General features: G+C 36.7%; 1 protein-coding gene and 1 long non-coding RNA gene across 3 annotated transcripts in view; one reads left to right on the top strand and one right to left on the bottom strand.

Moving 5' to 3' along the window:
- LOC123538522 (uncharacterized) overlaps positions 1-13,966 on the bottom strand; it is a 37,405-nt gene that overhangs the window by 15,283 nt on the left and 8,156 nt on the right. For both annotated transcript variants that reach the window (XR_008369428.1, XM_053534932.1), the window contains exons 3-4: positions 11,652-11,726; positions 111-360 (exon numbers count right to left, since the gene is read on the bottom strand). Coding sequence is in view for 1 of the 2 variants with exons in the window: in XM_053534932.1 (XP_053390907.1) it covers positions 111-360; positions 11,652-11,726 (325 nt within the window). In the remaining variant the exon portion in view is untranslated. The remainder of the gene's footprint in view (positions 1-110; positions 361-11,651; positions 11,727-13,966) is intronic.
- LOC123544237 (uncharacterized) lies at positions 4,752-10,169 on the top strand. Its single transcript, XR_008369429.1, has 2 exons — positions 4,752-4,975; positions 9,980-10,169. It is a non-coding gene; the product is annotated as an uncharacterized LOC123544237 (long non-coding RNA).

Below are 13,966 nucleotides of genomic sequence, written 5' to 3'. Positions count from 1 at the left end.
TCCATACTGAAAAAAGAATTACAAAAACTACCGTTTCGGCTTTTTTCAATTCACAAAAAGTCAACAAATCTGTTTCCAAGTTCTAACTAGTACTTAAATAAATAACTCACCAGTAGAATCTAATCTCTGATAAATTTTTTCAACCTGTTCCTGCATTTCAGTTTGGTTTAAGTCTAATGTTTGAAGTAATCCAGTAAGTTTGTCATCAGCTTCTTTCCAGTCGCTGATGTCTTCTCTTAGCTGTCTAATTTGGTCATCCAGGCTATTTTCTCTTACTTCGTCTAACGGCTTATGATGCAATTCATAGATCTTTTTGCAAACTCCGGGAATATCATATAAATTTCCAAGATGAAGAAAAATCTGAAATTGTGTGTCAAAGATATGGAACACAAATTTCCTGTCGGAAGTTACAATTTTGCTCAAAACATTTTATTCAAATGCATATGTTTGAGATTTAGAGGCATTTCCGTAAACGTTTGTACAATTTTCTACATATAAATGTTCGTGTTTTTCTTTAAAATATTTTAATTACTCTTTAAGCCTGTCTTAACTCTTTTGCTGAAACTACTGATTAGCAGAATTAGCATTTCCTCGGATTAGGCTAAGAGTAAGTGTTTCGTTATTAGGATATGTCCACAGTTCGTGGGAGAGAGATCAGAGCACAACACGTGATTCTACTCTATACTATTTACTGTAACGACTGACTAGCGCGGGAAGCGCTCTCAGAATATGTAGGGGTATTCACGCATGCACATTTAACATAAACAAATGTAACCTCCCCTTTGTTTTGAAGAAAAACAACATTAACAAAGTATAACAAATATAACAGAAAATCAGATTAAACAGAATAATAAAAATTAGTACATTGTATTAATTAACACATGTGTAATATCAAGAAATTGTTATAAAGCAATGATAATGTTCCTAACATAGTAACTAGAGCAAATTGTAAGAAAAATAAATTTTGAACAGTTCTAAATAATGAGTAAACCTCTATCACCCATTGTAGTTTCATGACTCAGAGAATTAAACGTTTATCATCAATGAAATTCCATAGCTAATTGTTTAACTGTTTGTTTGACATTAAACTACTCAATCGCTGCTTGGGAAAGCTCTGAGCGACTTTCTAACACTCCGACCAGATCGTGTTACATAACTGTAAGCATTTTTGGATTTGTCCTTGATGCTGGGCAGAGCGGTATCAGGGGTTCTCAGTGGCGAATTGTTGTTGGTGTTATTTTGGCGCGAATTTGCATGATTTGATTTGGACTTTCTAATGAACATGAGATTGCGCCTGTATCTCGCGCCATCGGATGCCTGAATTTTGTATGACCTTTCGTTGTGCTGCTCAAGCACTTTGCCTGGTTCCTATTTTTCTCCCGGGGTTTTCTGAAATGTGATATTTTCCCCTGATTGCAGAGAAGGGAGTGATCGTGTGGATCTGTCATAATAAAATTTTGACCTTGTTTGTTGTTTCTGCTTATTTTCCCGGGCTTTCTTTGCATTGACAGGCTTTGGAGATAACTGTTCATGAGTTGCTGGGAGAATTGATCTTAGCCTACGTCCTTGAAGGAGTTGGCTAGGGTTATAACCAGTTGCAGGCAATGGGGAATTTCTGTGTTCTAGAAGAGGCAAGTAGGGGTCACAGTAAGCGTCTTTTGCTTTTTGTAGTATGCGTTTTGCAAGCTTAACGTATATCTCACTCAGTCCGTTTGAACTTTGATGATGTGGGCTTGACGTGACGTGCGTAAAATGCCAGTCTCTAGCAAAATTGCTAAATGGCTCGGATGTGAATTGTGGTCCGTTGACCGATTTAAGTTGTTCAGGTATGCCAAACCGACTAAAATGTACCTTTAATTTGCGAATCGTCGTGTTACTTTTGGTGTTTGGTAGTAAATCTATTTCGAAAAATCTGCTGAACGCGCATACAGTAATTAGGTATTGCTTGTTATCGAATGCGAAAATGTCACATGATACGTTTTGCCACGGCCTCTGCGGCACCTCATGGGGAAAGAGTGGTTCTTTTGCGTTCGCATGGCGGTATTTCTCGCATAACGAGCATGCTTGCACGTATTCTAATATTTGATTACTCATACCATATCACTAGCACGCCGCGTTGCTTGGTAGCAGCCCTGGTGGCTGTTGTCGTGAACGGCTTTTATCATGTCTAAGTGTTCTGACCTTGGAATGATTATTTTTTGTCCCTTAAATATTAGGCCATCTTCAAACGATAGCTCATCTCTGTGGTTCCAATACTCAACTACTGATTTGGAACAGTCTTGGCGCATACGTGGCCAACCGTTCTTTATAATCTGTATGAGAGTTTGAACCTGATCATCATTTTGGGATGCAATTCGAATTTTTTCGAGCTTTTGGTCACTGACTGGTAACTGCTTGAGTACAGTATGTACATGTGCGTACAGGTCTTCAAGTAAGTCCGGATGTGTTTCCAGTACAAAGTTGAGACTTAACGCGTCTCCGAGTGGTATGTTCAAACCTTTTTTATGTACTACTTCTATATCGTACGGTTGCAGTTGTAATAGTATTCTTTGTAGTCTGGGAGGTGCTGCACAAAGGGTTTTTTTTCATTATGGCGACAACTTGAGCGCAGTCGCTCTCCACCATTGTATGTTTGCCATATATGTACTGTTTAAACTTCAGTACTCCAAGGAGAACGGCCAGTGTCTCTTTTTCAATTTGAGACCATAATATTTGACTTTCGGTTAACGATTTAGTGGTGTACGCTACTGGTTTGTTGTCTTGTAGACATGCCATGCCAATGCCCTTTGATGAAGCATCAACATGCAGCGTAACCGGTTTTGCTGGGTCAAAGTATTTTAAGACTGGTGCCTGTGTGATGACCTCTTTGACCTTTCCGAATGCCGCGTCATGTTCTGGGTTCCAGATGAACTCCGCGTCCTTTTTTAGAAGTGCGCGCATAGAACTTGTCAGTTCCGAGAGGTTTGGCGAGAATTCAGAGAGACAAGTAAGCGTGCCAAGCAAAGATTCTAGTTCTTGTCTGTTTGTGGGCATGTTCATGTTTACGATAGCAGACACTTTGTCCTTGTCTACAGACAGGCCTTGATCCGTGATCACATGCCCAGAATAATTAACCTGCTTTTGACAAAGGACTGCCTTGTCAGGGTCGTCAGAAGTGGGATATGTCCACAATTCGTGGGAAAGAGATCAGAACACAACACGTGATTCTACTACGAAAGACCCGTGGTGACATTTCAACTTCATTATTACACGATTTCTGCTTCCTGATTTCACGATTTCCACTTCATGAATTCACGAATTCACGATTTCTGCTTCCTGATTTCACGATTTCCACTTCATGAATTCACGATTTCACGATTTCCACTTCTTGAATTCACGATTTCACGAAAAAACTTCACGATTTCTTGATTTCACGATTTCCACTTCATGAATTCACGATTTCAAGAAAAAACTTCACGATTTCTTGATTTCACGATTTCCACTTCATGAATTCACGATTTCACGTTTTCTGCTTCCTGATTTCACGATTTCCACTTCACGAATTCACGATTTCCACTTCACGAATTCTCGATTTCACAATTTCCACTTCATGAATTCACGAATTCACGATTTACACTTCACGAATTCACGATTTCACAATTTCCACTTCATGAATTCATGATTTCACCATTGTGAAATCGTGAATTCGTGAAGTGGAAATCGTGAATTCGTGAATTCATGAAGTGGAAACTGTGAATTCATGAAGTGGAAGTTGTGAAATCGTGAAGTGGAAATCGTGAAATCGTGAATTCATGAAGTGGAAATTGTGAAATCGAGAATTCGTGAAGTGGAAATCGTGAATTCATGAAGTGGAAATCGTGAAATCGTGAATTCATGAAGTGGAAATTGTGAAATCGAGAATTCGTGAAGTGGAAATCGTGAATTCATGAAGTGGAAATTGTGAAATCGAGAATTCGTGAAGTGGAAATCGTGAATTCATGAAGTGGAAATCGTGAAATCGTGAATTCATGAAGTGGAAATCGTGAATTCGTGAAGTGGAAATCGTGAATTCATGAAGTGGAAATCGTGAAATCGTGAATTCATGAAGTGGAAATCGTGAAATCAAGAAATCGTGAAGTTTTTTCGTGAAATCGTGAATTCATGAAGTGGAAATCGTGAAATCGTGAATTCATGAAGTGGAAATCGTGAATTCAGGAAGTAGAAATCGTGAAATCAGGAAGCAGAAATCGTGAATTCTTGAATTCATGAAGTGGAAATCGTGAAATCAGGAAGCAGAAATCGTGAAATAATGAAGTGGAAATGTCACCACGGGTCTTTCGTATTCTACTCTATACTATTTACTGTAACGACTGACTAGCGCGAGAAGCGCTCTCAGAATATGTAGGGGTATTCACGCATGCGCATTTAACATAAACAAATGTAACAGTAAGGACTCAATGATAAGTATCTTGGTTAAAAAGCATAAACATAGTCGAATATGGCATTTCTGGTGAATAAAGGGCAAATGCATGTACAAACTGTGTACAAATAATTATAATTACATAATGGAAATTATTTTAGAATTAAAATAATTTAATTTATTTTTTCTCAAATTGTTGCTCGTTAATTACCGTCTGCTAGTTTATTAAATTGTCGTCTGTTTTCGTAGATAAACGTGTCATCGATATTGTTACACTTGGCTGATCTGAACTGGTTCCTATTGACACTGGTACCCAGTCGATATAATATAAATACCAATAATCTCCTGCAGTTCTCTCACATTTTGCTAGCTACACCGTCGGTAACGTCAAAACTATTTACATGTTTTGATTTATCATCGCAATGCCTCGTGGTCAAAGGCGGGAACTGATATTTCGGAGGAATCCTTGCAACAGAAATATTCTGCAGTATGCTCCTCAGGACAATGGCAAGAGGGATGCTAGGTGCAGATGCCTTAGAAGAGAATGTTGTTGACGGTGTTACTAATCTTCTGCCGGTATGTCGAAAAATAATATCACAGATTTAGTAGATTGTTTGTTGTTCAAACATAGATCCTTACGTTTTTTCATAATATTCACGAATAGGGTGTGGCGACGCAAATATATATCTACGCACACGGCTACAGGCTATCCTTTTGACTCTATTTTGGCATACAATATCAGTAAACTCGGTTCCACGGTTATTCAAATTTTACTGTGTATATAACTTTTGATGACATAAGGCAACATGTACTACACTTAGCTTGCAAAATCAAAGGTGTTTTGTATACACAAATGTATAATTTGATTTAATAGTCGCTATTTTGACAGGCGTCTCTGTTCATAGCCATGATTTCCATGCTTTTTCAGTGTCAATTTAAAGTTATAAGGTAGAACTGGAGCAGGTGTCTAACAACAGTTCGTTTTTGTAAACATCATGTTTGTAAAAATTAGATTTAGTTTTTGTATCCTAGCTACGATTTTCATATTTTGATATTTATAAGAAAAACATGAGTTCAAGCTAAAACAGAATATAAACAAAAATTAGGTTATTTTGCATGTAGAGAAATATTTGTTTTGAAAACTTGTGGTACGAATGACCTAGTAATTGAACTGTATTTGACATTTCTTTACAAACTTTACGCTCGACAGATGTTTACGTAGCGATTCAGTGTCAGCTTTAATTAAATGTTAAGGCGAGTAGATAAATTAGGTATTGCAACCGAAATGCACAGTCAAAAGTCCGTATTTTGCAAGGGTTTGGTAGTTAATCTGAATAGTTACTAGCGCATTAAATGTACAGAAAAATATTAAGTTTTTTGAGAAATCTACTAATGAATTCATCACTTACGTTTCAGTATACCAGGTATTCTTACAAAATTGATGAGATATTGCATTACATGTATAACTTCAGAGATCGCGCACTGCGTTAGAAGAACTTATTCATTCACGAGTTATGACGATCCATTTCTTTTACGTCAAAGCACTTCAGCTCCATGGTCTAAGTCAAACAATAATTTATGGGCCATTACATGCTGGTTAAACCAGTTAACATCAGTTTTTATGCATATGTATTATGACTGTAATTTCTGTAATCGTACGTGGTTTATTCGCAAATTTGCTTACGATGTAAAGTGTACAAATTTCAACGCGCATATAAAGTCTTTAAGTAATCAAAAGTTTTCTTCTTTTTGTTCGAGCTTCCTTTCATAAAGGATCACTTCTCAGATTCTGTCAGTTTAGGAAACATAACAGTTGGAACATCTTATCTCTTACACAAACTGTCTTCTAATTTCATTGAACTGCTATGTTCACTTTAAGAGTAATAATTAAATACGTTTCACTGAATTCAGAATAATCAATACGCAAATTTAAAATAATATTGAAACTGACCGAGTAGCCGGTCCCACTGCTAAATTTCAAGATTTCAGTAAAATGTTTCATTTCACAAAAATATTTCAGGTGAATATAGAGGAACTCACCATTTATCATACAATGAACGATCTTATTAACGGTTAAAATAAATGGGTTCAATAATTGGGTCACTTCGGATCTCAGTTTACGTCATTCATGCGCAGCAGGTTCAATTTAACCATTTATAAATAGTTTGCGTTATGTAGCATAGAAGTATGTCAAAACATTAAATTCACAGGCGAACACAAATTAAAACTTATTTGTAGATACACGAGGACGTTCACATATCAATTAAAGTCGCTTTCATTTGTAACTTAACCAGGTACATAACATTTGAATAGTTTGCTAGATTTTAGAATCTGCATAAATCAAAGTTGAACACTAATAAATTGTCACATTTCTAAGATTGTACCGGTTCGTCACGATGACAATTTTTACCGGTCAATCTTTACTCGCCGTTTTTGGTCTGACAAAACTATATCATCATACAAGAATAAGGATATTTAACAATGTTATGATTTTTACAAAAATAAATCAGTTGGATTTCAGTTTTTTCTGTTACAAACTAAGATTGATAATTTTGTCTTTTGATAGTACCCGGGTGAATATTCCGATTTTGGTATTTATTTTCACCGTCACTGATGACTTGATTTATGATACAGACTTGGATTTACAGCAAACATAACATTGACGGAATTGTTTCCAATCTTAGCGGCGGTTGTGGTTTGGGGGATCAGACTTATTAAACAACTGCTGAATAATAAGTAATAAATCTAAAAGCTCTTTTGCCTCAATAGGGCAGTTATAAGTATCTTGTACAAACTATCATGTAGTTGTCAGCTTTTATTGCTTTCCTATATACACTGAACATGTACCAGGTCGTCAATATGACATTTTTGGTTTAAGTTATTCAGATTCAGATAAGCAGCTCCTGATGTAGATCCATAGAGTTCGAGCATTGTTACAATCTTAAATAAAAGTAGCACTTATACCTCGGTTACATACAATACAGCTATTGAATCATTAAAAAAAAAAAAAAAAAAAATCAATAAAAAAAAAAAAAATCACTTACCGTTTACCTTAACAATGACCAATATCAACCCATCACATTATTTTCTTATAGTGTATGTTGTTTTGTGAAAGACGAATTTAACTTATATTACAGGCTTAAAATCCTACCCCGCTGCTATTCAATTAATTCTGTTGTGTGTATGCAACCATGATTATAATAGGCACGTACCACACTGTTGCACGCAAAGCAAATGGTATTTCATATAGAATTATATATAAAATAGACTCTATTTTGACAGGTGTCACTGTTCATAGTCGGGATTTTCTTGCTTTTTCAGTTACGATTCAAGGTTAAAATGTAGGACGGGAGCAGGGCTTTAAATTAATTTCACAAACTGCACGGGTTTTTCATTTACATACGGGTTTCGTCATAAATAAACTGTTAGACGGCTGTCGGAATAAGCGGGCTCTATCGACAAAGTTTTTTATAAAGGTCAAATGCGACTGCTTCACGTGCACGATATACGAGGAATACGAGTTGAAAATATGTTTGTCTTTGTTTATTGTATCATACTTTGGTTTGTTTGTGCGAGCAAACGATTAACATACAAATTGTTCAAGTTTCAGACTTGTCCGTAGTTGAGAACAAATATGCGTATATAAAATTTCAAAACAATGAAATATGTATCTATCCCCCGTTATTTCAGAATTAAGGAGTAGAAATCGGGTCACATAAATTTTTCTATAGGCGCAGACAAAATGTCTTCTGTATGTGCATTAATTATCTCAATTAATAGAGAATGATCGTAAATTCAGGACTTCTACTCGTTAATCTGGAGTAAAAGTCAGTTTTTTTCTTTTTTCTGCCGTTTCAGCCAAATCTTTAAAAGGGGAGCTTGTACTGTCTAATTGTTGATGCAAGTTATAACAAAATCATAGCTTTGGAAGTTGTAAGATTAGATTTAGTAATATATGGCCTACCGCAAGTTAGTTTATTCAGGTGGCAAATTCATTATAATTAGGCTCGATATTGATGCTATGCCACATTTTGCTTCGGTCAGGTGGAATACAGTATAAGAAAGTAGGACTACAGTTTTTTGGTGATTACATAAAAGATGCGATTTGTTAAAGAAGAGTTTGAAAGGCCGTAGAATTTTGGCGGATAAATTATAAATTTATTGTGGCGGTAAAATTCTGTCGGCCGTGAGGTGAGCGGATACGGTGTCTGTATGTTTGCATTCAAGTTGCGTACTTTGGGGTATCATATGTTTACCAGTTTGTGTTAACTGGATAGTAAAAGGTTTTGCCCTAGTACTTGGCGATTCCTAGTGTTGCGTGTGTTGCGTATGTTGCGTTGCTCTCAGTGGTGTCACTTTGCCTTGCCTTGCCTTGCCTTTCATTGACTCGTGTTGCGGTTTCGCTCATTCTCGGTGAAACCCGAAATGGGTGGAATGGTAGCTCGACGTTCAATTGAAATTGTTGTGTGTTTGCATTTGAGTGATACCTGTTATAAAGTGCAAAGTGTCTTGTGTTGCTTTGCCTTTGAGTGACACCTGTTACAAAGTACAAAGTGTCTTGCGTTACTTTGCGTTGTTTGAGTGATACCTGTTACAAAGTACAAAGTGTCTTGCATTGCTTTGCCTTGTGGTCCGTTGTGTTATATTGCCTCGCTTTACATTGGCTAGGGTTGTGCATTTGACCGCATCCCGGTGACACCCGGGCTGGGTTGGATTCACAATTCGAAGTTCGATGTATTGCGCAGTTGCGTTGTTTTTGCAAGCTCCTCTCGGTCGACGGATTTTGCTGTGCTTTTAACGACTCTACACGGTGAGACCCTTGTTGAGTCATGAGCGGCCGATCAACTCCCAATATTGTCAATATACTTTTACTGAATTTAATTAAATTATTACAAAATGTATCATGCGTATGTTTAACTATCGTTGTAAGTATCAATGCATATTCTTGATGAATAAAGAGTGTTGTATGAGATAATTGGTTTTTATTTTGAGTAATAAAATAATGGAAATTATTTTAGAATTAAAATAATTTAATTTATTTTTTCTCAAATTGTTGCTCGTTAATTACCGTCTGCTAGTTTATTAAATTGTCGTCTGTTTTCGTAGATAAACGTGTCATCGATATTGTTACACTTGGCTGATCTGAACTGGTTCCTATTGACACTGGTACCCAGTCGATATAATATAAATACCAATAATCTCGTGCAGTTCTCTCACATTTTGCTAGCTACACCGTCGGTAACGTCAAAACTACCCGCCCGCCACACCCTGTATTTATAGGAAACCTTCGAAACATAGAGCTTTGTATCTTTAATTTCGGGCTAGTATTGTAGTTTTAACAACTTGCTAGAATACTCTGTCAGTATTTTATATACACTTTACTGATCTATTTATGTTGATCTTACATCATCTGTGGAATGTTTTATGAAATTGGTTCAAAGTTGTAAAGGAAATTTGCATAAAGTCCATCTATTTAACAATAGCTAACGTTGATGTTCTAGTTCAAGTTAATTGTTATTGTCCCCCCGGTCTTGACGACTGAGTTGTTAGGTACTGCCGTCTTTTTACTTACAATTGCAGGGTTAAACCGTGCCAAAGTAAATTGATGAGGGTGATATACCGGAGAGCAATAACACTGCAGGAGATAACACATCCAGCCATCAAAATGTATGACGGGGCTAGATGTCATCTTGTTACGTGACCAAGGACTTCCAAATGTGAGATGTTCATACCGTGTTATGAAGAAAAAACTGAGACATTTTGATGCAGTGTATATAAATTTTGTTATTTAAGAAAACGGTTTAGCATGGGCGTGACTATATTTGTATAAGACTCTCCAGTATAATTTGAAAGATTTTATACACGGGATAGTTGATTGATATTAATATACGTATTTCTAATATTAAAATATATAAACTAAATGTACAAGAAGACAATAGTGAAGTAATAAAATTATTAGAATAAGTTTCACTTTTTAAGTTAAGTGTGTCGTATTGACATGAAATTCAAGGACAGGAAAATAATTATAGGAAGTATTGACTGTCGTAAATATTATTTTATGTGAACTTAAAAACTTTGTGATCACAGTTGGATATCTCTAAGAAAATTCTGCTATTATTTGTGGTAACAATTATTATGTAGGACACTGGCTTTTTAACTGTGACATTTGATAGACCTTAATATTAGTTTTTCTTCATCTTGTCATAATACTATAAGTAAAAGGTGTTTATTTATAATACTGGCTTGATGGATATTGTCGCTCATATGTTGGCGGTAAAATTCTGTCGGCCGTGAGGTGAGCGGATACGGTGTCTGTATGTTTGCATTCAAGTTGCGTACTTTGGGGTATCATATGTTTACCAGTTTGTGTTAACTGGATAGTAAAAGGTTTTGCCCTAGTACTTGGCGATTCCTAGTGTTGCGTGTGTTGCGTATGTTGCGTTGCTCTCAGTGGTGTCACTTTGCCTTGCCTTGCCTTGCCTTTCATTGACTCGTGTTGCGGTTTCGCTCATTCTCGGTGAAACCCGAAATGGGTGGAATGGTAGCTCGACGTTCAATTGAAATTGTTGTGTGTTTGCATTTGAGTGATACCTGTTATAAAGTGCAAAGTGTCTTGTGTTGCTTTGCCTTTGAGTGACACCTGTTACAAAGTACAAAGTGTCTTGCGTTACTTTGCGTTGTTTGAGTGATACCTGTTACAAAGTACAAAGTGTCTTGCATTGCTTTGCCTTGTGGTCCGTTGTGTTATATTGCCTCGCTTTACATTGGCTAGGGTTGTGCATTTGACCGCATCCCGGTGACACCCGGGCTGGGTTGGATTCACAATTCGAAGTTCGATGGATTGCGCAGTTGCGTTGTTTTTGCAAGCCTTGGGTTGGTGCGTCTGTTCTCCTCTCGGTCGACGGATTTTGCTGTGCTTTTAACGACTCTACACGGTGAGACCCTTGTTGAGTCATGAGCGGCCGATCAACTCCCAATATTGTCAATATACTTTTACTGAATTTAATTAAATTATTACAAAATGTATCATGCGTATGTTTAACTATCGTTGTAAGTATCAATGCATATTCTTGATGAATAAAGAGTGTTGTATGAGATAATTGGTTTTTATTTTGAGTAATAAAATAAACAAAAGATAAAAGTAAAAAAAAAAAAAAAAAAAAAAAAAAAAAACACTTTAAATATAAACTCAAAATGATACTTATTTACTTATTTCAAACAGAATAACGTCACAAAAATATTATACACTTACCCGGCTAAGGTCGCCCCAATATTTCCAAAAGTCTTCTTCTGACAGTGATATTCTTGTATCTGGAATGTCGTGGAACTAAAAATGAAAGTGTTGTTAGTTTGATGGATTCGACACCTACATATAAAACCAAGGACAAAGATTCAGTATGGATAAACAATTTTCTAGAACGCCACTTCTTAAAACAAGTCCCGCAGCAGTATTTGTATGTATGTGTAAACGATAAACATATACACAAAACACATAAAGAAATAGACAGAAAAGGACAAAACTAATATATAAAGGATTATTATTTATTATATGCAATTAACATACATAACAAGTTTAAAGGATATGACGAATTTCGTAATGCAATGCTCGAAAAATATCCCCGAATATCCCCAGGTGATGGTTTTTTGGCTAAAATAACATAAAACTCAAAATTTTGATTTCTACCCCTTCTGTCCCAGTACATGTATAAAATTTCATAAAAAATTCTAATGTGCTAATGAATTTCTTTGTGCTTTTAGCTATAGGAAATGATAAATTAGACAGGAGTGGGCGAAACTCTTTCTAACCTTACATGAGCTATTAGTTTAGTTCGTATGTCAACTGGTGTTTAAGTGATCCTTTCTTGCCTTCAAATTTACAGACATTTAAAAAATTGTCTTTCGTGAACTTTGTTTTTGCTTTATATGCCATTTTTGTTTTTAATTAAGGATCATTGTGTTAATGGCGTCTATATGTACAAATCTGTCCTCCAAAACTGTCGAATTTTTTTTAATATATCAGAGGCACATGACGAATGATTTCAGACACAATATCTTCCATCAAAATGTCAGGGAGATCGTACACATCGCCTGCGGGTCGAACTCCCTGAAATTAACAAGAGTCCCTTGCAGTATAAAACGCAGTAAGCGGAGCGGTGGGATAATGGCTAGGGCGTCAGCCACTCAGCCAGGAGGTCACGGGTAGAAGCCCCACTGTGGTGACTACCATACTTTCTCATATGACACCAGTATTGCTTTTTCCAGGAAGCATGCTAGAGACTGGTTCAAATAAGCTATGTTGAGCCGTATATGTCACTGAACGAATATAATACGAGTGAAAAATTCGACCGAATATTTTACACGTGTGATGTATTCGATCGAAAATAGCACGCACATGAAACGTATATGATACATAATATGTAATATCTCACATGCAGAAATGGGCAAAGAAAAACGAAATTTTCAAAGAATACATCACATTTTCAACAGCTTGGGGTTTTAAAACAATCAAATCTTATTGACAAATCTCAGTTATGCCATATAGAGTCTACTGATGCTAGATTCACACGGCCGATCGGATCGACTTGATCGTGCTAAAAACAATGTTCGGGAACTGGACTAGTGTGATCGGGGTGATTAGTCTTATGTCTTTAATTCGTATTGATGTTTGATCAAGTGCCGACCGAGATGTTCGGAAAGTTATCGAATGCGTTCGTGCGATCGTCGGGTGGCGGTCGTTTTAACACTGACAAGAAATTGGGAAATGGTCAGCAACTCATCAAGCTCCATTAGCAAGATGTCAGAATGATCGTTAAGTTTCTGCTTAAATCGGCAATGCTCAGACTTTTTATTCGATATTTAAGATACGTTAAAACTTGAGTAGCGGTCGGTTGGCAATGGTTCTTTAAGAAATCGTGAAAAGATCATGTAGCAATCGACTCTTGATCGTTTAGAAACTGCCTTCATCGGAAAAGATCGAAAAACGATACTCGATGATACATACTCGATTGCTGTATGAATCGCTATCCGATCGACTGTCCAGAATAGTTCTTACTACCGCTAACACCACCGCTAACACTACCACCAAACCTACTACTACCACCACCACAACCACAACCACCATCACTACCACTAACACCACCTCTACTACCACTACTACAACCATAACCACTACTACTACCACCACCACTACCACTACCACTACTACCACCACCACCAATACTACTACCACCACTACAACCACTGCTAATACCATTACCCGGCACCACTTCTATTTCTACCATTACCATTACCACCATCACTACCACTACTACCATTTCTACTACTACCACAATCACTACCACTACTACTACCACCATCACAACCACAGCCACTACTACCCTTTGAAATGTCTTTGTTTGATTTTTTTTGTCATGCCGCTGATCATCACGCCGTTCCAAACAGTGACGTCATAATGATAAAATACGCTACTAAATTTTTATGGACTGTCTTTTACTTTCCTATGAGACAGTATCATTCGGCGCACGTCATGAAACTAAAACATCGGTAATCCCCTGTGTATACAAGTTT

This window comes from Mercenaria mercenaria, unplaced genomic scaffold, assembly GCF_021730395.1.
Source record: "Mercenaria mercenaria strain notata unplaced genomic scaffold, MADL_Memer_1 contig_4274, whole genome shotgun sequence".
In the NCBI taxonomy this organism is placed as follows: domain Eukaryota; kingdom Metazoa; phylum Mollusca; class Bivalvia; order Venerida; family Veneridae; genus Mercenaria; species Mercenaria mercenaria.
The sequence above is the reverse complement of the archived record's forward strand: the minus strand, read 5'-3'. Positions and strand labels throughout refer to the sequence as shown.